Source organism: Silurus meridionalis, chromosome 6 (assembly GCF_014805685.1).
Source record: "Silurus meridionalis isolate SWU-2019-XX chromosome 6, ASM1480568v1, whole genome shotgun sequence".
Classification (NCBI taxonomy): Eukaryota; Metazoa; Chordata; class Actinopteri; order Siluriformes; family Siluridae; genus Silurus; species Silurus meridionalis.
In genome coordinates, this window is record NC_060889.1 from 14,305,224 (window position 1) to 14,328,644 (window position 23,421).

Here is a 23,421-nt window from a genome sequence, read left to right on the forward strand (position 1 = left end):
AATAAGATACAGCCAATGGTTTCTTCCTGAAGAAGACCAACTCATCCACATAGATTCAGCATTCAGTTAGTACATCAACTGTTCCTCTCACTACAGATAACACAGGATTACTCCATGTACAGAACTTTAATGACAAGATTCCTACTGCAAATTGCTAAAAAAGTCTAATCAGAGGGATCAGTGCTTAATAACTGATCTACAGTATAGATGATGTTTGAGAGTGAGTAGTTATCAGATTCTGGTTGTTTTTTACAGGCCTACGAAAACCAAAAGACTTAAAAGGTCCACTCAAAACTATCTTATGCATTATTTATTAATGAATTACATTAAGTCCACCTTTAAATGCAAGAATAAATGTTTTTCTTGAAAAATCCTGCATGCTTATTTCCTATTGTGTACATGTAGGCCCATGAAATAAAAGATGCCTGTGAATTTGGTAGCTGCTCATATAGTATTAAGACATGTAGTTCAGTGCACAGGATCATGCATGTACTAGTAGTTATCTATTTGTATCATCAGCTGACAATTTCTAGATGTGATTTTTTTTTTCTTTCTTGTTGCAAGATTTTTAACATCATTACAGTTGGTTTTCTTATCAGGCTTTTGTGTAAAGTTCAGGATGATCACAGTAGAATGTAATAAAAGAAAGAGCACGATTATAAGCCAATGCATTCAGTTATGTAAGGTTTAGAGGGTGGAATTAAGAAGTTTAGAACATGGGTCCAGCTAAAGTTGTTGATCAATGCCTGTGACAATTATTGCAGATGGGTCTTCTGAGCTAAACTGAAATATTCTGTGCTTCAATAGATCCACACTGCAAAAACCCCAATGTTGTCACCCACAATCTTTTTCTGTGCGTAAGAAATTGTTTAACACAACAGTTTAACAGTTCCCTCTTAAATGGAAAAATGGGACCAGCCAGCCTACACATTTGTTTTTCGTAAGAAGTTCATCACCTGTAGCTTAACCCACTGCCATGTTTGGCCAGTATGCACTCAAAAATTCCCCAGAATGATTTAAAAATTTTCAGTCTTTTTTTTAAATATGTACAAAAAGTCTTTGTGGTTTTAATGCAGATCTGTTGTCCCCATTGTGTTCCACTGAAGTCGGGAAATGAGTGTTGTAACTGATATCACCACAATGTAGACTCAGCCAGGAGCAGCCTCATGAGGAGTAGTCATATCCTTTAGACTCACGTGTACATAGTACGTGTAACCAGGGTCAAAGTTTGTTTCATAAATCTTCACTATATACTTTGGCATGTATCATACTTACAATACACTTTTTTGCAACAAACCCTCTTCAGATTCAGGTTTTACAGATTGATGAAGTTTAAAGATCCTGTCGATGTAGTCTATCTATGCTATATAGAGCAGTTATCAGGATAAAAGTGATGATTTTTATTTTCATATTGATTTGCCTACAATATAAGTAAACACATTATACACATTTGTCAACCATGTAGAGTAGGAGACCAACTATCCAGAGATTTTGTAAAATTAGACTAATTGTAATAAACATTTAAACACCATGTATGTAAATTCAGGAAAAAGATTTAATGAACATAGTTATAAATTCATTTATGTACAAATTTAAGCTACATGTCAGTTTTATTGTTTCTAAAATGGAGAAGGGAAATGATTGGAATGTAGGTAAGAAGTTAAACCTGAATTCCAATTTGTGCTTCTCTATTAGTCATAATACAGACCAGACTCCAAGCTACCATGCATAGCACCCCATGTCTGTTGGGGCCCCTGTAAAGTGGTAGAGCTGGGGCTTTGGGAGTCATCTGTGGACTTTCTCTGGAATTTGTTCTGCTGATGGCAGCAGTGAAACAAGGACTTTGAGTCTTGCTGCTCTGGATAAAAGCGAGCTGAGCCTGAGACTGCACCAGGTTCTGGATCAGGCTTTGGGTTAATAACTGATTTGGGTGACTATGTGAAACAAGCTGGTTTGAGTTAGTCAGGGTTCGGTTTTGGTTCTGCAGGGCCTGGCTCAGGCTAAGGTGACTGTTTGGATGGATTCTCTCCCTCCAGTCCTCTTGCTGCTGACGATGGATCTTCATGTGAGCATTTCTACTTTTGATCTTGTAGAACATCCTGATGATATTTTATGCACAGTAAGAGAAACAAACAGGGAAATAATGATAGCAGTTAATAATCTCAAAACTTCAAGAAATATTGAATACTATTATATATATATATATATATATATATATATATATATATATATATATATATATATATATATATATATATATATCACACAAGTTACTTTGCAACTACACTAATTAGCTTAGGTGCCTCCCGATTCTCTTGATCGTTGCCGAGATGTTTCTACAGGGTTCACCTGTGGAAATTTTTATTATATCTCCATAGAAGGGTTCGCAGCTAACAATGCATATCTGAGCAAAAAACAAGCTATGAGGTCAAAGGAACTACTTGCAGAGCTCAGAGACAGGATTGTTTCAAGGCACAGATCTGGCAAGGGCTACAAAAATTTCTGCTGCACGGAAGATTCCCAGGAACACAGTGGCCTCTTTAAAAAGCAAATGGAAGAAGTTCGGCACAACCAAGACTCTTCCAAGAGCTGGCCACCCAGCCAAACTGAGCGTTTGGCGGAGAAGGGACTTAATAAGGGAGGTGGCCAAGAAGATGGAGATCCTGTGTGGAGATAGGCCAAAGTTCCAGAAGGACAACCATCACTGCAGCCCTCCACTGATGTGGGTTTTATGGCAGAGTGGCTAGACAGAAGCCTCAGTGCAAAACACATAGAAGCCTGCTTAGAGTTTGCCAACAGGCACCTGAAGGACTCTTAGTCTGTGTGGAACAAGATTCTCTGGTCTGATGAAAACAAGACTGAACTGTTTGGACTTAATTCTGTGTCTGGCTAATTCTGTGTACACTTCACCTGCCCAAAACCATCCAAACAGTGAAGCATGATGGTGGCAGCATCATACTGTGGGCAGGTGTTTTTCTGCAGGAGAGATTTGGCAACTGGTCATGGTTTATGGAAAGCTGATTGTCATACAGAGATATCCGCAATAAACAATTGTTCTACAGCGCTAAGGATTTCAGTCTGGGCCTAAAGTAATCTTCCTACATGACAACAACCTTAAACACACAGCCAAAAAAAAAAACACAGGAAGGAACAACGCTGTGAATGTCCCAGAAGGCCTGACTTGAACCCTATTGAACATCTCAGAAGAGAGATCTGAAAGTGGCTGTCCACCTACAGGTCTTATCCTGCACATAAAAGTTTTGAGGTTGTTCTGGGAATGCACTTACTTTCCACATTGTTTGCAGGGGAAGCTTGGAGGCAGTGCAGGTGTATGAATTAGTCTGTCAACATTAATAGGGTTCATCACCATGACCTATAAATAAAGTACACTTTCAGTAAATCTTACTTTATTATTTACTACTTATTCAAATGTTTTAATGACTGTTCAACTTTTTAAATAGTTAAATATATTTTACCTGGTTAGTTGGGGTAAGTGTTTCTGCAGCCACTTGTTGCTGTTGTTGTTGTTGTTGTTGTTGTTGTTGTGCTTCTTTCTCCTCTAGCTTCCTCTGTTTCTCTTTGAGCCGTTTGGAGTGATAGTAGAATTCCACACACTGTGACACTCCCTTTGTCTGCACCTGTGGTGTATCGTCATGCTTGAGTTGGGCTGTTAATATTTCAACTATTAAAAGCATGTTATAATATTAACATACCATTTTGTGAATGAATGAGAAGTCTTTTCCATACATGGCAAAGGCCTTATGGAACAGCTTTTGTTCACTCAGCTGCCAAATGTCACTGCCTGTAAGATAAAGACCATAGAGAGATTTTATTGCTACGATTTGAAAGGTGTGAAACAAAGCAACTTTTTTTTTCCCCTTTCTTAAAATGATACTGAAGATGACATGAAGTTTATAGTGGAAGTGAAAGAAATTGCAAATAATCTAAAACTGACAGTCTCATTTATGTAAATTAGGGGTAGAGTCATAATTTGAATATCCATGTTAAACTAATTTGTATGTTTTTCATGTACAGGTTTGTTCTGTTCATCCTCACTTTCTATAAGGATAAGAAGAGATACATTAGAATAGTACCAGAATAATGGTATTCTCTAGATGGCTTTGAGTTTGAGAAAAACATCATCTCCAAAGCAGCCTGTAATAGAAAGACAATGATGTCAATACTAATATCAAATGTAAGCATAACTAAGGATTGTATTTCTATTTCCTTACCAATACATTTCCTTGGCATAAGGACAAGCTATGAAGAGCAAGCTCCAGATTAGCAACACCTTCAGGTAACGCAGTAGATGTACTGAGATCCAGAAGATTCTCCACTGAGAAAGAATTGCATATAGTTATCTAGCTATTTATGAACAAGCCATAACCATACAGTGTACTCCAGTGGTACTGGCACTGTGCAGCTGAAATTGTTTTTTAAGTCTTATGACCATTATGCCTTGTACATTGGCATATTAAAAACAGATATTTTAGCAACTTATTGTGACATAGTGTTACAGTTACTGAGTATATACACCAATATTCCCCTTTTATACAGTACTTAAACTGTGTAACCACCTTTGACACCAAAAGCATGGTAAACTAAATGATTAAATACTAATAAGTGATTGTTAACTAATGATTAAAAACTAATGAGCATAATTAGGGATGGATAGTATACACAATCATCAGTGAAATTGTAATAAGTCTAAGAAGTCATAGAAGGTGTAGCAGGTAACTAATTTGCCAAAAGGGGAAGTGAAGATCCTGAGCAGAAACTGAAAATGAATATAGAAAAAGTGTCAAAGTGTATTTCAAAGCATGTCGAGGAAATATACTAGCTATAGACCGTGAAATGTAAGGTGAAGGTGAAGAAATATTTATTCTTTGCACTATTTTAATCTAAATTGTAAGAGCAAAAAAATATTAAGATCTAAGGTTAAAGATATTTAAATTTAAAAGTTTAAAGAAAGCTTTTAGTCTACCTTTATACATACTTTCATTGCAGGTGTAATGAAAAAGTGTTGAGGTTATTTAAATATAGTTTAAAGGTAAAACTTTTTTTACTGGGTTACTTACCCTGTTCTAGTAGTCTATCATTCCCCTCTAATTCTGCCCATGGTTTCCAAAGTAACTCCTCTTGAAGGGGTTCCTCAGACCACAACTCTGCCTCTTCCTGCTCAAGGAGATCAGGTATCTGAGCCTGAAATTCTGGCCCTATATTCACTTGCCTGGTTTTTGTATGTAAGGAAAAACAATATTGTTTAAAACAATAGAGCATTGTTCATGTCCAGTGATTTCTAAATTTGTTACAGATTCTTTCTCACCCCTGATTAGCCTGATGTCCTGTTTCCTCTGGCCAATGTCCCTGGTAGTTCAATAGAGATAAAAGGTTACTGTATAGCCCAGTTCCATTGCGAGTGGGATTCAGCATGGGAAGTGGAGTGTAGTGATTGGTCAGGTGTTCCCGATTTTCCCATATTGCTCTTGAATGGAGGACACTGTAGAATGGAACTCCAGTGTAGGCTGTCAAGGGATTACTCTAATAACACCAAAAGCCCAACATTAGTATAAAAAATGAGCTTCCTTATTCCTCCTGGTACTTGGGATCAGTATTTTTTCTCTTATGAATCCTCTATACCTGTGAGCTGGACAAACATAATAATGGTGGCAGTTGGAACGCTGCAATGGGCTTTGTGTCCTCGTGAACCCTCACTCCATCTGCCTGTGTGTTCAAGTGATGAATTGGAGGGCACAGTGGTTGAGATGACTGCATCATCTGTGTAGAAAAGTTTTATGTATGAGTGCTAAAAATTTTAGAATTGTAGAGTTTAGTCCTTAATAAGAACTGATCAAGAAAACCTACCTGGGACCATGTCATGTGATGTTCTGAAGTTAGAGGGCAATGCTCCCTCTCAAGTTTTGAAACAGATTGTGGGGGTGGATGCTGCACCAGAGGTGAACATGGAGAAGTATCTAGAGAACAATCTGACAGAAGAGAGACTGTGGGTTTATCAGAAATTAGGGTCTTACAAACTCAAACAAAATCTGCCTTTTTCATAAAGAGCTACTAGTTACCTGTGTCTCCATCAGCACTCAGTTGTCTAAGATTAATCCCCATCCCCTCTGGGTAGCCTGTAGATGGACCTGGGTCTTGAGTTAGGTGCTTTGTTATGTCTCCATTCCCATTGGTGTCAGTGGAATTTGAGATCCACTGAGTCTGCATGAAACCCCCAGGAAGAATGGAACTGGTACAAGAAAGTTGTGGAAAGAACCGCAAAGAACTTTCAGAAGGGGACTGCGATTGTGTTTGGCTCAGTGACTGTGCAGCAGGTGGATACAGCCCCCGTTTAGGAGGAGAGAGAGATGTCTGAGGAAGAGGAGTAGGGGGAGGACTCAGAACCAGAGGAAAAGAGAGAGAGGGAAGAGGTGGGATGGTGGGAGAGTTGTTGGGATCAATATTGTATCCACCCTGATCAACACAGTTGTCAATTCTAGAAATGCTTTGGGGATAAAATGCATCAGAGAAAGAGTCAAGTTTCTGATGATTTCCTCCTGCGGTACCATAACTCTCTATTGCATTTTGCTGCTGTGAACTGGAATTCCATTCTTCTTCACTGTGGCCTTTGGTTCTGTTAAATGCACTAGGTTGAGACGAGATCAATGACTCCATGTCCCAATAGGATGTGTTCATCTGCCCACCAACTCCATTCATGTTTGTTCCAGCATTGGTATAGTTGTCAGCAGGGTCATTCAGAAGGTTTTCTTCATAATTATTTATTCGGCTCACAGAACTATCTGGAAAAAGGCTGTAATTTGATCTTTGACCTTGTGTTTGAGGGCGGTACATGGCAGAGAAGGGTGGAGACTCAGAAGTGTGGATGGAACTGTGATCGGCCATGATGTTTAAATTCCTTGTTCTAGAGAGAAGTCCGAGGCTGTTTAAAAGCTCTCTACTTGATAAGGTAAAGTTACAGGACAGTCATGTCATCTTTTATAAGCTGTAAAGAACAAGACAGAAGTGCAGTTATTGGTTTACATTAAAACGATCAAAATAAAACTTTGTGAACTAAAACAGTGGCATTCAGAGACTCACAGCATGAATAAAATATCTTTTTTTTCCTTTTTCTTTTTTTGAACTCTTCCTGTTTTTGTTTTTTTCAGGTAATTAAATTGAGTGTCACACTTATAAAACAAGATAAACAGTGGAAGAGAAAGAGAGGAAGAGAGATAAGTATTCCATTGAGCTAAATAGGTACTCTCAGTTGACTAGATCATTACAATTTTTGTTGTAGCAATTCTTTTGAATTGTAACAAATTTTTTTCTGTCATAATTTGTACATACCTGTCTTTTGTGCTCCTTCCTTTTTCAAAACATGATATATACACATAAAGACATGCCGTAGTGTGCGATCTCCTCTGCTTACAAATGAAACTAAAAGACTTTCACACGTGTAACCTTTTTCTTTTTCTCTCCCCATCGTCCCCCACCCCTTTGCACCCCTACAAGTCTTGTTATGTAAAAACATTTCATATAAACATGTTAAAGAAGCACACCCACACTCACACTGACAGGAACACACGTGAACACACATACACTCACAAAAGCAGGTGCTGCCGATCAAAAGTAACTCTTATATTTGTCACAGAGAGAACCTTACCCCTAAAACCCCGAAAAGAAAACCACATCCTGGGGAAAGAGTCACGGATCTCCCTCTGTCGCTGTCTTGCTCCATCCCTAGTTCTTTCTTTTATTACCGTATCCCAATTTGGTAAACAAAGAAATAAATGTACTTACAGCACACAAAACATCAAAATCTTTTTTTTTTGCCTAATGTCTGGTACATTCTTCGTTCATTTGCAGAGTGTAATCGTGTAGAAATCCTTTCTGAGGAATCCTGGTCAAGAATTAAATGCATTTTCTATAAACCTGAATGCAGGCAAATGAAGCATGTTGCTGAAAGCCAGAGTAATTTTTTTGTAAATTGTTTGCTTGTTCACCACCTGAGTTTTAACATTATCTACGAGTGACCACAAAACTGATCTCAGATCATGGTAAAAGCACAACCTCTGCCAAAACCATTGTTCACAAGGTTGAGTGTGTTATCTTGAGCATCTCATGTGGTGAGTGACTCACTTCGTCTTGGGTCTGAAATGCGTATGAGTCGACATGTAGGCTTCATCAGGTAGAGCGTAGGCGTGTGTGTGAGTGTATATACGATACGCGAGTGGCAAAGCTTCCTGTCAACACTGTTTCTGTGTGTGTCTGTGTGTGTTCTCGTGTGTGTGTGTGTGTGTGTGTAAGTGTCATAGTGTAAGCTTGTGTGTATGTGTAAGTGTGTGAGAGTGTGAGTATGTTTGTGTGACCGGCTATGTCAGTTTATGTGTATTTATGTGGGTGAGTGAAGAACAGTTGTTTAGAACAGTTGTGTTTATGTTGGAGATTCTAAGTCATGTGACAGGAAGTTGACCACGAAACGACAACAGCGCAGGAAGTGGACAAGGGAAACCTCCGTACATCCCGCCTCCGCTCTTGTTTGTTCTCTCTTCATCTCCTTCTATACATGCAGCTCTCTTCTTCCCACAACACACAACATATGTATAGTTTCCATACACCACTCGCATCATTTACTCTCTTCACCTATATTTCTGACTTCACACAGTGGTTCCCCCATGTAACTCCCTTCTTCCTCTCCTGTTCTCTCTGACTTCTACAGCATTTAAAATGTGTTGCCATTTTACATTTTTCTCAATATAACCAGTGTTTTAGGCCTTAGGAAATGAGGGTGATGATGATGATGATGCTTATGAGTAAATTTAATGGCCGTGCATTGGCACCCAGTAACCAAAAATCTCAAATCCCCACACATAAACAGTGAAAAATGGGAATTTTTGAAAGATGCTAAAATGTACAGTAAAAACACAGCCTTTTGTTCACACAATTTCCATTGAAATGTAATAATGAGGCAAAAAATACTATACACATATGATGTAGAAATTAAATCAGTAAGTTAAATCAGTTCATACACACTGAAAAACCTCCTTGGCCTGTGCATCTTGTGGGTTCAAAAGGACAATGTGGGTGTAATATCTTTACAGTGTGAATGCATCTGTAATGATTCTCTCCGTTAACCTCAGCACTGTCGTAGTGCAGTTAAAAAACAAAACTGTTATGACAATCTGTAGTTGTTAAAATATATACGCCATGTGTTTGGTCATATTTCGCAGGTCCAAATTTTGTCTGGACACCAGCCACATACTGTCTTACACCTTTGGTTTCTTGCTCACACTATGCTAATGCTGTGGACAGTGTGGGTAAATGCTAACCGTGAGGTCTGTACAGTGTCAATGTATTTAAAACACTCCTCTCCATTAACCTCAGAATTATCATAGTGTGGCTAAGAAACAAAATGTGTAAGACAAGTCCAGCCTGAAAAACAAGACCAATGTATAAAGAATATTGTCTAAAAAGTACACATTTTTTGTTCCTCAAAGTACAATTACTGCGTATAGGTGTCTTTCAGCCAGTTTCTCAAGCTAAGCAAAAGTTTTAGTTATAACTACATCAAGTTATAACAGCGCCTCAAGTTATATAGTTTTGACATAGTCTTATGCTGGAACCAAGCACTAGGAGGTGAAACACGATTCTGCTTAAAGGGAACAATGTATCTACTAATTAAAAAGAGTGTTAAGACATATACTGTAAATGCATTTTGTTTGTTTTTTTAGCTTTGTTATAGTGATAACAGGTCTATGGCCTATTATGACTGGTCACGGACATATTAACGAATGAATTATAAATCTTTTTTTAGGTCGTTTTTTTTGTGCAAAATATTGACAAAATGTAATATTGGCAATGTAGAAGGTGCCACAAGTATTTAATGTAATATGTTTTTTTCTGTTTATTCAAAAGCAGTTTACATTTACAAGCATTTTTTTTTTCCAGTGCTATAGCTCGTTACTAAAAGTGCATTACAATTTTATACTACATCAAGAACAGCATAAAATATAAAACTAAAAAAAAGAGATGCCAAATTTGAGTAACCACTGTACTGTTATTCACAAACCTTCTGATTTTGCTTATTTATCTACAGATACAAGATCATTCATGTGAAGTAAATATGTAACAGTAAAAAACAAATGGACGTTCTTTCAATGACCGAACAATATTTGAATGGTTTTTATGTTGTTTCTCGATTGGTTTGTAATAGTGAAATATATCACATTTGTCCATGATTACTTTACACAGTACTTCTTCTGATATACTGTACTTAAAGTTTCTGACATACTTCGGTCTCTGCAACCGAAATTCTACCATGTTGGTTTTAATCTAAACTACAATCAGTTTTGGGACCAACTTCACTATACTTGCGTTTTCCTTGCACATAATACTTTGGGAAAACTCTTTACTCTCTACATTTTTAAACACCAAATCATTTTAATTTGTAAATTTATAAGACATCATTGCAATCAGTCTGCTATGTACTCTATGTGTACTCTGCTATGTATTTATCGCAGTAGTTTATCTTTACAACTAGCTATTTTATTTCGTCTGACTTATCATGCTAGCTAAACATTGGTTGATTGTTTGAGCTGTTGTTAACATTTTCTAATGTTTTCCCACATTCCAGCTGTCCTTTGGTGAAAGATTTGTTTTAATATCACTAAAACCAGTATGCAGTGTGAGGCAGATTTTTTTTCTTTCCTGAATATTTCTAGTACTCTTTCTTTCATACTTTTAATAAATTAAAGTATGTTAAATATATTTTTTGTGAATTAATTGTACTTAAACTCTGGGTACTTTTGACAGCTCTGCCAATAAGGCTGTGAAAAAAAAAATTATCTATAGAAATCATGTGAACATCTGCACATTTAGATGATTTCTATAGATAGTCATTTTTCAGACTCACAACTGTCAGGCTTCAATTTCAGAAAAGACTTCGCTCAGGCTTAGCTATGCAGGTGTGTAACACACAAAAGTCTCATTAAAACACACGTGTGTAAAGGAGGCAAACAGTTAGCTGACTGGAAACAGAGGATGCAAAAGAAGGAAAGAATGTGGAGGTTTTTGGTCTAGTTTTCTGTCAGATGTGTGAAAGAGTGAACAGAGGAGGGGGAAAGTAGCGGAGCGGTTTGGACTTTTTCTCTGTCTCCACTGCTCTCTACATCTAGTGAGACACTATGAGGCATTTTTGTGAATGCAAAAAGAGAGGCGAAGGATGGGAAATCCAAGCGGAGTGACTTTTTTGCACACAGTCTTTCTAGCATTGAAAGCTTATTTTCTTTATATTGTCTTTTGCGTCTTATGGTTTGCATGTGTTTAATAATAAGGCATATTTAAATAAGATATAGAATGATTTAAAATCATATTTGGGTTGCAAAATAAGACCAATTAAAAAAAGACTTTTTAGATTTCAGCATCAATTTGAACTTATTTAACGTACATTTTTGGTTTATTGAAATAGGTTTGTGATTATGGCCATTCTACTGGTGCAGTAAATCATCTCTCACCTACAAGTAGTGTAAACCGCAGTTAAGAACAGCAGGTTTCATAAGCTTTGTTACATCTCAATTTAAAATAAAAAATGATGACTTCTTCTTCTTTAAAATATCCTGAACTCCTGTCTCAGAGTAATTGAACAGATAATTGGGGTCTTTCAATGTTCACTGACTTCTGCAGAGACAGGGTAAATATAATTTGTCATCCTTTACCTCCAGGAAAAACTTCTTAATAACTGATATAACTGAAAAATGCAAGAATTAATAATCAAAATGGTAATATATATATATATATATATATATATATATATATATATATATATATATATATATATATATATATATTAATTACCATTTTGATTATTTATTCTTGCATTTTTCAGTTATATCAGTTATTAGGAAGCGAGTTGCTAGGCAAATGCTTAAATGTGTAGTAATTTTCACATCCAAAGTATTCCTGAAAGTTTTTTGTCCATACATTTACAGAAAACACTTTACGATCACATTTTCCAAAATGTCACGCGAGGATAATGTACATAAAATACCAACTTGTTTATATTAGTTTGCAAATTTGATTTATTGAATATAACTGCTATAATCAAAGGGAATTCAGTTGCAAATTGTGAATGAATGTTCTCTCTACTTCAATTCTACATATCTACACCATAAAGTTATTTAACTTTTGTCATTCGGCATTGAGATGTCTGGAAAAACCAGGTCACTGTCACATCCATGAAAAGTCTTTTTTAAGATTTATTTAGTGATAAATATGTCGCAGCTAGGATAACTGTAAATAATGTTATTAATATCAAATACATTTCAGGACTTTTTTTCTCAGTTTTGCTATGTATAAGCTGAGGGAAGAAACACAATGTTGCGTTTTTGACAATATACAAAAGCGTTATTAAAAAACTATTGCATTTTGCCATTAAATTATACCAATTTAATAAAATGATTTAGCGTTTATATAAAATATCCTATTCGTGATATAAAATGATACACATCACTGATTATAAAACAAGTTAAGACCTTACAGTGGAAAAGAAAATGAACCGTACATGTTCCAAATATTTATCTGATTATTTGTCATAGTCTTATGCTGGAACCAAGTACTAGTAGGTGTAACGAGCTGAAACTATCTGAAAATGTACAGTAATTTCATGGACAGGATAAATAAATAAAAGTTTAGACTAATAATTTTGGTTTGACTGTGTGCACCAGCTAAAACATCTTTGATTTTCTTTAATAAATCTTTGCCAGCATTTGCTGAGCAATCAGTATTTCCTAACATGCCATCTAGATTATGAAATACGCATGGTGCAAACTGGAAGTGGAATTATGCAAAACAAAGGAGAAAGTGAATTAACTTTACTTCTACTTTAATTGTTGTTGCTTGTTAACTATTACTTGTAAACAAATTAGCTTTTAGTCATACAGGATTGGAGAGGTTATCATCCAAGTACGTTTTCCAATGTAAAAATTCTTATATTTAGACCTTGTATCTTCAAACGAATTAGCTTTTTAATCTTTTAACCATTTGCATATTAGGCTAATATTAACCATCATATGTGTAGTTTTAAAACAATATTGTGTTTGTCTGTGATTTTTAATATCTAAAAAATTCCATTGTCATTATTTATACATATTTGTATACAACTTGCCGTTATTATACATGCATAAACAGCATGTCACTATTTATACCTATTTTCAGTACGCAACCTTAACATTACTTTCAGTTCTTTCAGTTCAAGTGACCAGACATTAAGACTTGTGTCTATAAAAACAAAATAACTGCCGCACCTATTTAATAGTTTATATTAATCTCTGCAGCTGTCATATTACTTTAAAAATTCTAATAGTATTAGACACAGCATGGCTATTGTAAACCTTTTACATCCTCAATTTCACGAAAGAGTCGTAAAGATACGAATAAATCAGGAGCCTCCTTTTCAGTTCTTTTTCTTGGTATGGCCTCAGAATTTGCATAAAGAAATTATAGAAGCTGGGACAACTAAACACGATCAGGAAGCGACATATAAACACCATTAACCATTCCGATTCTCCCTCAGTGTTCCATCAGAACTTCTGACAACGGAAAACTTCCCAAGATTAGTTTCAGTGTAGATACATATAAATCTAGAACCCGGTACTATACAGATGATTCTTTAAATGAGTAAAGTTATAGACACAGATGCAAGACGTAACAATGTAAGAATCGCTATTTAGACTTTTTATGCAATAAACATTAACAGTAACAGTGTCAGCACAGTGATCAGTTTATCTACATTAAAATTAAAATTCTAACCAAAAACACGAGCCATCATATTTATATATGTATAATATGCAAAGTTTATATAGTCTGCAGTCAAATGCTCTTAGATTCAAACTGTTAAACACAATAATACCTGAACAAAGGCAAAAAATAGATCTGAATTACAATACTTACTCTTATGACAAGGGTTTGTAATGGGCTCTTAAGGGGTTCATTGTTTAATTATGGTTTCTTGGGGTCCTAAAACTGACGACCTGAAACTCTTTTAATTAAAGAAACACTTGGCTGCTACTGTACACTACAGTGAACCATAAAGGTCCATAGAGGGACAACTGAAGAACGCTTGACAGTGGACATTAATCCAAAAATGAACGATTCAATCTGTAAATAGCATTGTACATCAAATATTTTCACACTGGAATGAAAAATGTTATAATCCATTACATTGTTTATTATTCATATATTAGAAACCACTAAGTGTAAAGGTTATGACATTTTGTAGTATCAGTCTGCAAATATAAGAGCTTTTTACGAGTTACAATAGTAATTGTGATGAGTTTCCAAGTGTACTAGTGCACTCAGTAGTGGGGGAAAAAGTTACATTAAACCATTAAAAGATTCTTTGTCTGTCCTCCTAGAAGAACCTTTAAATGTTGTATGAATGTAGAACTACTTTAATGAGTACTAATATACGATCTTGAACTCCTACGATCTTGAACTCTTGAAAAACTCTTAAAGGTTTTTTTAATTTGTAGAGTAATAGCAGTGGTATGTTTTCATCTTTTCTGGATCGTGTTTCATTTCATATAACATGCTGTTAATCCACGTTAAATGCATACAGGATATTGTCGAGTATACATTACAGGAAATGTAATCATATAATAATATAGAATGATATAACTTACCTTTTAAGTTTTAGTCCAGGCCTGGAAGTTGCTGTGTGTTGTCACAGGGGGCACGAGATGAGTGTGTGTGTTTGTGTATATGTGTGTGTGTGTGTTTGGGCATACACCCATACAAGAAAAGAGAGAGAGAGAGAGAGAGAGAGAGAGAGAGAGAGACAGTGGAGGCGTTGGTAATGATTTGCGCTTTGGTATGGCAGTCTCTCTTCTGATCTCTTGAAGACTTCGTCACTGGGATCCTGGAAACAAAAAGAAAAAAACATCACAGAGACTAAAAAACATGTAACGCGCCAAGTCAACCCATCAGTGCAGCTCTCAGTTTGACAAAGCGCTCATCCTTTTCCCTTCTCTTATCTTTTTTCAGTCATGTCTCATTTGCATTTATATATTCACTTTTTTATTGAACAATGAATTTTTACTTAATTTTCATAAAAATCATTGTTTATTTAGTTCTACTAAATATCAATATTACAGATAATAAATATTTTTTTCCTATATTGTTAGGCAAGTGGGATTAAAGTTTAATTTCAATCATCCATAGTTTAATTGTTTTGTAAGGTGTCATAACACAAACATGGTTATAAAATGGTTATTGATATGTTTAATGCTAATATACATTCACACTGGAATTGTAGCCCCATTAATTATGAAAAATGGATGGTGTAAATGAAGAGATGTGATGACAGCTGCTTATGACATAGCTAAAATATAATATCTCTTTTTTTGAGTCTTATAAGGCAATTAAATTTACACTTTTGCTGTACATCTCATAATGACAAAGATTAAAGGTAAAGATAGCAAAAGTTTTGTGGAGTGTTGTGAATGTCAGTGGGCTGACCCAGTAAAACTGAGAGTCGAGGCATGACTGTGCATCGCTCCTGAAGCAGTTTCACATTGTCAGGACAAGAGGGGGCGTTCTTTCTCATTAGCATCTGCAGAAAGACAAATAGGCAGTCAGAGCTACAGAGAGAGGGAGAGACCTAAGCTTCATGTTCATACCAAAACTAAAACCAGCGAGAGCAATTAACAGAAGTAATTATAATGAAAAATAACATTTAGCAGATCACATATAAAAGAAGTGCACATGACAAAGTGTTTGGTTTTCACATATTGCAAACGCATCTGCAGTGTAAAAGCTTTAATCTCAGGAGGAAAAAAGATCTGTCTGTTAGATTAGTCTCTGTATAAGACCTTTTCTCGAACCCACACAAAAAAACCCTATTCACTGCCGTCAAAAGCTGACCCGAGTCAAAATGAAACACCCATCCCCACAAAAAAAAAACATATACTTACACATACACACCTTGACATGGTATACCCACAGCTCCGTGACCACACATTGTCATAACAAGACAGCAACGTCGCGCTTTACCAGAAATCTGTCATACACCATGGTATAACTTCAAATATCACTGACAGCTGGAGCAACACACACTCACACTCACACACACACACACACACACACACACGTACACACACACACGTACACACAGACAATGTATTGTGGCTTCTGTACAGTAACAAAATAAAACTAGCTTTTCTAGCTTCTTAAAACTCTAATTATATAATTAAATATATTGCTATTATTATTATTATTATTTTTTTTTTTTTTATGATCATTAAACCTTTTATCAGTGCTGGATTGAATTTCAGATTCAAATTGTTAACATTCATATTAAGGTGTATAATAATATATTGATATTACTATAAACATAAAATTCTAGGTAGTTCAAAGAGATTCAAACATAAATGATTTGTGAATCATTATTACAGCAGAATCATTGAACAAAATAATTTATGGAGCATATACAGATAGTCCTCGTATTCCTTAAATCCATGATATGAAAAGATAAATATAGTTCAGTTATGTGGTGGCAATGAATAATTCATTATCCCTAACAATTTACGTTAGTTTTGCTCGTATAATAAGGCTCACTAGGAAAATTTTATATGAAATAGTTTTCATTACATGTGTTGGTGGACCTCAAGTATTTTTAACACCGATTTTTGATGATGATATGACAAAAAAGATCATAAAAGAGTAACGCAAAAAATATATTGCTTTAATTATGTAGTTCATTATATTTTTCAGTAATATTTTTCATCATTAATGAAGTAAAGCGTGATAATACAGTGTTTTATCTGTTTGCAGTTTAGTAATCAGACATGTGACTAGTCAGAACTGTAAAGGAAAGAAACACTTCGGGGGAAAAAAAAGGATAAACAAAAAGAGCTTTAATATATTTGCTAATTTTGCTCAAATCAACTATTTATTTATTCTATTAATGAACTAATATTAATTAATTATATTGCCAGCATCCAAACTACATCAATCTGAAAAATTCATGTCAAATGAATGTCATGTCAAAAAGACTCACTGCTTTTTGCACAAACTCTGATCATAATTTCATTAATTTTCAACATCTTTTCAGACTATAAACTAATGTACCAGTTTCAACAGTAAATTGTTTATAATCACATGAACTACCAAGGATGAACACAGTCAATTCATTAGGTTATTTGGTTCTTAACTGCACTAAATATGAAATATTAATTATTTTTTAATCTACATGTGTATTCAAACAATATAAATAAAATTCCCTTCAGTGTTTTTTAAAAGCTTAATAACAATTATGGATTTTAAATTTAAGGCCTGTAGCTTGATAAATACACTATACTTTCTCATCTACTGATTTTTTTTTTTTTTTTTTTTAAGAAATGCAAACCAATGACTTCTCTTTTTTTAATCCGTGAGAGGAAATATGAATGCCACATACCTGCAAATTCACACATATTCTACAAAACTGTATGAAAATGGGGCTCTAAAAAAACAGATATAAGAAAGGGAAAAAAAAGAGAGTAGGCTGATATGTACACCTACGGAGTATCTGAGGCTGTGTTATACAACGGCTCTATAGTATTGTTATAGTATTACTGTAAAAAAAAGTACTAAATAAAATAACACCTTTACAGTTATACATATGTAACAGAAATCTATTACCACAAGTATACCACTAACGCAAGTGAGAGCATCATACGGGTGAGTTAACAGTTTGACAAATCACTAAATCAAATGTGATAATTAAATACTGAGCAGACTGCACCTAAATGTTGTTGCATGGATTGTTGTATGAAATTAAAAGTGTGCTTTTTCATCTTGAAAAAAGAGGAAGCTCTTGAGTTTTATATAGTACAGAGTAGTGGTGTGTATGACATACTTAAACACACCTGTACATACTTATATTCTTCCTTTTCCTGCCCTGTAAAATAACGGCAGGTGGCACATGGCCAAAAGGCACACGCACATTGTGCTTTATATAAATTTACAGTGATAAAACAGTGATCAAAAACCCTGTACATTTGCATACTAGCAACAATATGTACTATGAATAAACGAGACAGAGCGAGAGAGAGAGAAAAGGGCAGTTACATGACACCAGATGTATCATAACATTAGGTTTGCTTTTATTTTTCATGTTTGCACATACACACAAAGCTAGAACATTTTATCCAGCTGTTATAATACTGTTTTGATGCATCCATTTTACTCATATATGTTAGTATTCTTACAAAATTGTGTTGGAAACTGATTTAAAAAATTGACACCACATTCTTCTGTATTCCAAAAGTATTTTTAACATAGCGATGAGAACAAACAGAGCTTGCTTAACATTAGATTACTATTGAGTGTGTGTGTGTTTATTTTCGCTAATGTTTCTATCCTGCATAAGGATAGGACAATAAAACCGCTTGTTTGGCCTCAAGCTGCAGTTTCTCTAAAGGCACCATGCGGTCCACAGCTAGCTTTTCAGTATCTGTACTGAGACGGACCCTGGCTTCAGCAGGCAGGTCGGTGTTGGTCAGTGTCATTGTGACAGGGGAATCACCCCAGTTTAAGACGGTGATAAAGCGTTCACTCTGATCCCACAAGCGGAGGAATGCAAATGAGGAGCTGGAGCTGTGTAGAAAGGCATATTCGCCATGCAGCAGAGCTCTTTCTTTACCTCTTAGGTCACTGAGAGCCCTGAAGAAGTTTCGTATAGAACTACGTTCCTCTCGTAAAGCCTGAGACAGATAGAGAGGGAGAGAACGAAAAAGTGAGATGACTCACACGCTAAATTTGGTAAACTGCATATTTCAATTTTTATAAATTTGTCTATTGTTTTTACAATAAAAAAAAAATTCATCAATTCCTATTGAATTACATTTCAACAAATGGCAATGTGCCTTACAAATACTAAAATCGTTGAACCCTTTAATCGTGGGCAAAATCTAGTTTTTGTTTAACAAGAAAACAACAACAAAAAAAAATTTCACAAATCACAAATTTGCAATATCACAAATCATACAACACCCATAAAAATCTTATCTGGAATATCTGTGATTGGTGGACTAGTCACAGACCACATAACTTTTTTTACTTTCTTATTTGCATACTGCATTCTATGATATCAGTAGGAAAGTAAATGTTGAACCAAGATTAGGTGCAATAAGAAACTATATTTGCCACAAAAGTAGCTAATGCAGTAATATTTATGCAATCACCTTTGCTGTTTCATTGTTCTCCTCAGCTGGATTTTCCAAATCCCAAATTCCAGTAAGGGGTTCCTGAGAAGAGACATGTAAATTAAACTAGGTCCAATAAACAAGCTCTTCACAGAAAAATAAAAAAAAAAATAAATAAATAAATATATATATATATATATATATATATATATATATATATATATATATATATATGTGTGTGTGTGTGTGTGTGTGTGTGTGTGTGTGTGTGTGTGTGTGTGTGTGTGTGTTAGTCAGTCCAGATCTTTTCTTTATTCTACACATCTGTACTCACCCCCTCCTTCAATCCAACCTCATCCCCTCTGTTGAACACTGGGGTGGGAGGCAGGGTGAAGATCAGCATATGGTAGAGGCGTGTAGGCAAAACTGAAGTGGTATTGCTCAGGCTCCAGGCATGGCTGTTGTGCCTGGTATAATCCCTATTCCTCAACAACCCAGACAGATCCAAAACTTGCTGTTTGGTTAGCAACAGATCAGCTCCAGTGTGTTCCAGCAGCAGAGAGACATTGTCAATGGCCGTGTTGACTGAATCTATCAGGACACTAAGAAAGAACAAGGGCATCATAATAAAACATTTTTCATTGTTTTTCTGAGATGCTGGAGTTATGCTACGCTTATTGTTAGTCTGTGTCGATTAATTGTGAATATGCTATAACACCGAGATACAAGCAGGGGGAACTAGCGGTAGTGCTTAAAAAAAAGCTTGAAAATACTTCAGTTTAACCACATGGTGTCTCTACAGCCCCATGTACCATTTTTTAGTTCCTTCTGTGGTGTTGGGATGAATTATGTTCTGGATGGGCTGCCAGGAAGCAGTTTTGGCAATCTGAACCATGTCAGAAAGGAGGAATCCATCCACACCTTTTTGAAGCCAGTAGACAAATGCTTCCTATTAGAGCGCAAAATCAAAAGATTATTTTATATAGTTTTGTTATTGAGTCCAGGGATTTTTATATACTCTACAGATGTATGTTTCTGATTCATTTTTACCTTAAGTTTTTTAACAACAACAGCAGCATTGCGGAACCAAACTGCATTTCCTTTATAGTTGGGTGTCAAATCAAGCACTATAGAGATACCTAAGAAAGACACAGACACAAGTAAATACACCACAATTCTGTGTAAAATAAGACCATAATGAGCTTCCTCTGGATTGTAGACACATGAATGAAACCATTTAATGTTGGTTTGTTTGATGAGTGGTTCACAATAATCATGGTGGCTCATGGGTATTTAAGGACCCTCACCCTTCTTGTGGGCTCTTTCCAACAGGCTCTCCAGGTCTTTCTCAGTGCCCATTACAGGGTCAATTTCTATCATATTTAGTGTACCCGGTTGGTCTGCCTGAGCAGTGTGTATCGGGCCCAAGATCAACCCTTTAACCTTTAGCTGGTTCAGATTGTCCAACTTGTTTTCTATTCCTGCAAAGAGAGAGAGAGAGAGAGAGAGAGAGAGAGAGAGAGAGAGAGAGAGAGAGAGAGAGAGAGAGAAAACAAAATAAAAAAATCAATACAACTCATTATCTCAAATGAAATCAATACAACTTAACATCTCAACTCAAATCTTTACTCATTAACCACAGCTATTGCAACTGTGCTCATAAATATTTGTGGTTGATAACTGATACAACGGCAAGACCATTTAATTGTCTCTGTGTTGATTTTTTATTATAATTATCCAACAGAGTTCTACCAAAGAATTTAAATAAGCACACATGAAAGTCCCTGAGCAGGCAATCATTTTTGATGAGGGAAGCAGATTGTGGACTATTTCTCAATTTCAGCATGTGATCTCCAGTATGAGGGTCACAAGACACTGGCAAGCTTTGTTAAAGCTTTGAAAGAGGCCACAAAACAGCCACACAGCACTCGGAAACTTTAACCTCCTGAAACCTCTAGTATATTATTTAGTCACTCATTACGCAGCTTATTATCCAGTAACTACATTGATAACTAATAGGAATGGCTATGAAAACATAACATGTATATCTGGCTTACTGAACATTACGATCAGTTAAAGAAGAAGTATTTATAAAATATCATAATGTGCTACAGTATGTTGTAAAAGTGCACGTTGTTCCAGGAACATGGTTGAAGGACAATCCAATCATGTGTCCTCTCAGTGATTTAATAATTATTATAGATAACATAAGACAAACAGGACTTCAACAATTCATTATATTTTAACTTGTCCCTAGACAGCCACAATAATTTTGTAATTTTAATTTTTGTTTTGCAAAATGCAAACCTAACAGGCAGAAACACAGTGTCAAATGAACCTGAAAAGACACTTGAATTATTTCAATACCTTTAATGCCTTCATCATAGTTGTTTACATCCGGTATCTCGTAGAGCGGCCCCTCATTCCACCAGTGCATTTCAGGAATGGGTTTACAACGTGGAGCCTGAACAATGATCACCACCGCCCCGGCTAGCATTCCAACCCAGCCAAGCCAGAATAGAACCAACAATACCCAGCGAGTCCGCACCCATCTGAGAACACGGACAAGGAAATTCTTTCTTCAGTAGTTAATCTACAGTGGGTACATCATCAATACATTTCTAATGTCTCCCTCTGACATTATGCCACAAACATTTAAAGATACAAGTAAACATGTTTGAGTGCAGTACATATCTAATGTACAGAAAAGTCCCACATTAATTACACAGAAATGGTGTTTAAAGCTGAATTGTTACCTAAATAAGAAAGCCTTGCTCTAGCTGAGAGCACATACCCTGTGGTGCCTGCAACTCTCATCAGCTCCTCTTTAGTCAGGCCAGTAAATTTGACCTCATTTTCCTCTGGCACCTTCACTTTCACGCAGCCATTCTTCTCCGTGTCTGCGGTCATGGACTGCTTCTCCTGCTCCAGCTCATTCAATTCCACCTCCTTCATATCAGCCTCTTTACTCATGGTGTCTCAAGTGAAATCTTAGCAAGAACAAAAGACAAACTGACAATAAATTAAAGCCGGGTTTGTTGACTAAACTGATCCTGATTCTCTGACACTACAGTTTTATATGTGGTTTTATAAAACTGTGCAATGACAAATGTCTGAAATAAAATTGTTGTCTATTTATTATTAGTTATTTTTATTAGTATTATTAGTTACCAGATATATTCAAATATAAACTAAGCTATATTAAAATCTCAAAATTAAAATTCTGTAAAAACAAGAGTGTTAAAGTGTACTTTACCGGAAAAAAGACTGTGAATAGATCGATTCTAACAGGGTCTCAGTCTGTCCAATTCCTGCTACTTACACCAGAAGGCACTTTAAGAGTTACACTAGCTCTTATGTACTGCTATAGACCAACCCTAACTATAAACCCACCCCTGCATTGCTATTGGCTAGATCTAAAATAAATCACAGTAGCTGCCATCATTCACGCACAGATAAGACCAGCCAGCACTGTCATGAAGTGATTAGGATGTTTTTTTATTTGCTCCTGGGAGACATCTAGGGTCATAGCCACACAAATAGCATACGCCGGCACCTGCCCCAACTCATCATAAGCCTAGCTACCCCAACTCTTACCTAGATCACATTTTTATGTTTTTATCATATGTAGCTCATTGTATTATTGCAGACATTTTGACTTAATCATTCTTTAAACAAAGACAGACAAATTATATTGTATACATTCAACTATGTTCTGTATATAATTAAACCAAAACGTACATTTGACCATATTTTGAACATAATTATCTATTCAAATAATAGTACATACTTTACATGCTTTTACAATCTTTAATAAGGATGCTTTATTCCCATATATCCTGACAAATGAACTTTGTTCAACTGTGCCTTTAGCCAGCTCATTGTAGGACTTGCATGAATCAACAGTGTAGGTCCAATTCAGTTTTTCCAGGTATACTGGAAATCGCTAATCGAATCAGCTAACAGCAGTTGTGTCGACCTGTCATAAAATATTACTTAATTGTGAAAGTGGCTCAAGTTCAAAGTATAGTAGTTACCCTGAAGAACCTTTGCCATCAAGATAACTGTTAATATAGAGCTGTGCATGGATAGACAATGTCTTCTTAAACAGTAAAAGAGGCAAAGTACAGTTGTAAAATGTCATTTCTCAGTAAACCTAATGCGGAATTGCTTTTGTAAACTGTAAAAGAGACAAAGTACAGCTATAAGTTGCAGTTTCTCAGGAGATCTAATGGCAAACAAA

At 35.7% G+C, this 23,421-nt stretch overlaps 2 protein-coding genes across 5 annotated transcripts; both read right to left on the reverse strand.

Annotated features, from left to right (window-relative positions):
- Positions 1 to 1,516: 1,516 nt before the first annotated feature.
- On the reverse strand, positions 1,517 to 14,826 carry si:dkey-19b23.10. 4 transcript variants are annotated; one of them, XM_046850760.1, is made up of 12 exons: positions 14,676 to 14,826; positions 6,078 to 7,000; positions 5,866 to 5,987; positions 5,641 to 5,778; positions 5,327 to 5,541; positions 5,079 to 5,230; positions 4,233 to 4,336; positions 4,095 to 4,155; positions 3,714 to 3,802; positions 3,477 to 3,638; positions 3,288 to 3,373; positions 1,517 to 2,099 (listed from the first exon to the last, which is right to left on the reverse strand). In XM_046850760.1, the coding sequence occupies exons 2-12, from the start codon at positions 6,898 to 6,900 to the stop codon at positions 1,661 to 1,663; spliced, it is 2,391 nt and encodes a 796-aa protein (XP_046706716.1). In that variant the 5' UTR covers positions 6,901 to 7,000; positions 14,676 to 14,826; the 3' UTR covers positions 1,517 to 1,660. The 4 variants fall into 4 exon arrangements, with proteins under 4 accessions (XP_046706716.1, XP_046706713.1, XP_046706715.1 ...); XM_046850757.1 differs by having other exon boundaries at positions 5,866 to 6,002; XM_046850759.1 differs by lacking the exon at positions 14,676 to 14,826 and adding an exon at positions 8,137 to 8,313 and having other exon boundaries at positions 5,866 to 6,002.
- Positions 14,827 to 18,115: 3,289 nt separating this feature from the next.
- Positions 18,116 to 22,519, reverse strand: LOC124386741 (4F2 cell-surface antigen heavy chain-like). The gene is made up of 9 exons (XM_046850696.1): positions 22,435 to 22,519; positions 21,973 to 22,168; positions 21,546 to 21,730; positions 20,486 to 20,659; positions 20,229 to 20,317; positions 19,991 to 20,127; positions 19,513 to 19,780; positions 19,218 to 19,280; positions 18,116 to 18,737 (listed from the first exon to the last, which is right to left on the reverse strand). The coding sequence occupies exons 2-9, from the start codon at positions 22,149 to 22,151 to the stop codon at positions 18,390 to 18,392; spliced, it is 1,443 nt and encodes a 480-aa protein (XP_046706652.1). The 5' UTR covers positions 22,152 to 22,168; positions 22,435 to 22,519; the 3' UTR covers positions 18,116 to 18,389.
- Between the last annotated feature and the right edge of the window lie 902 nt (positions 22,520 to 23,421).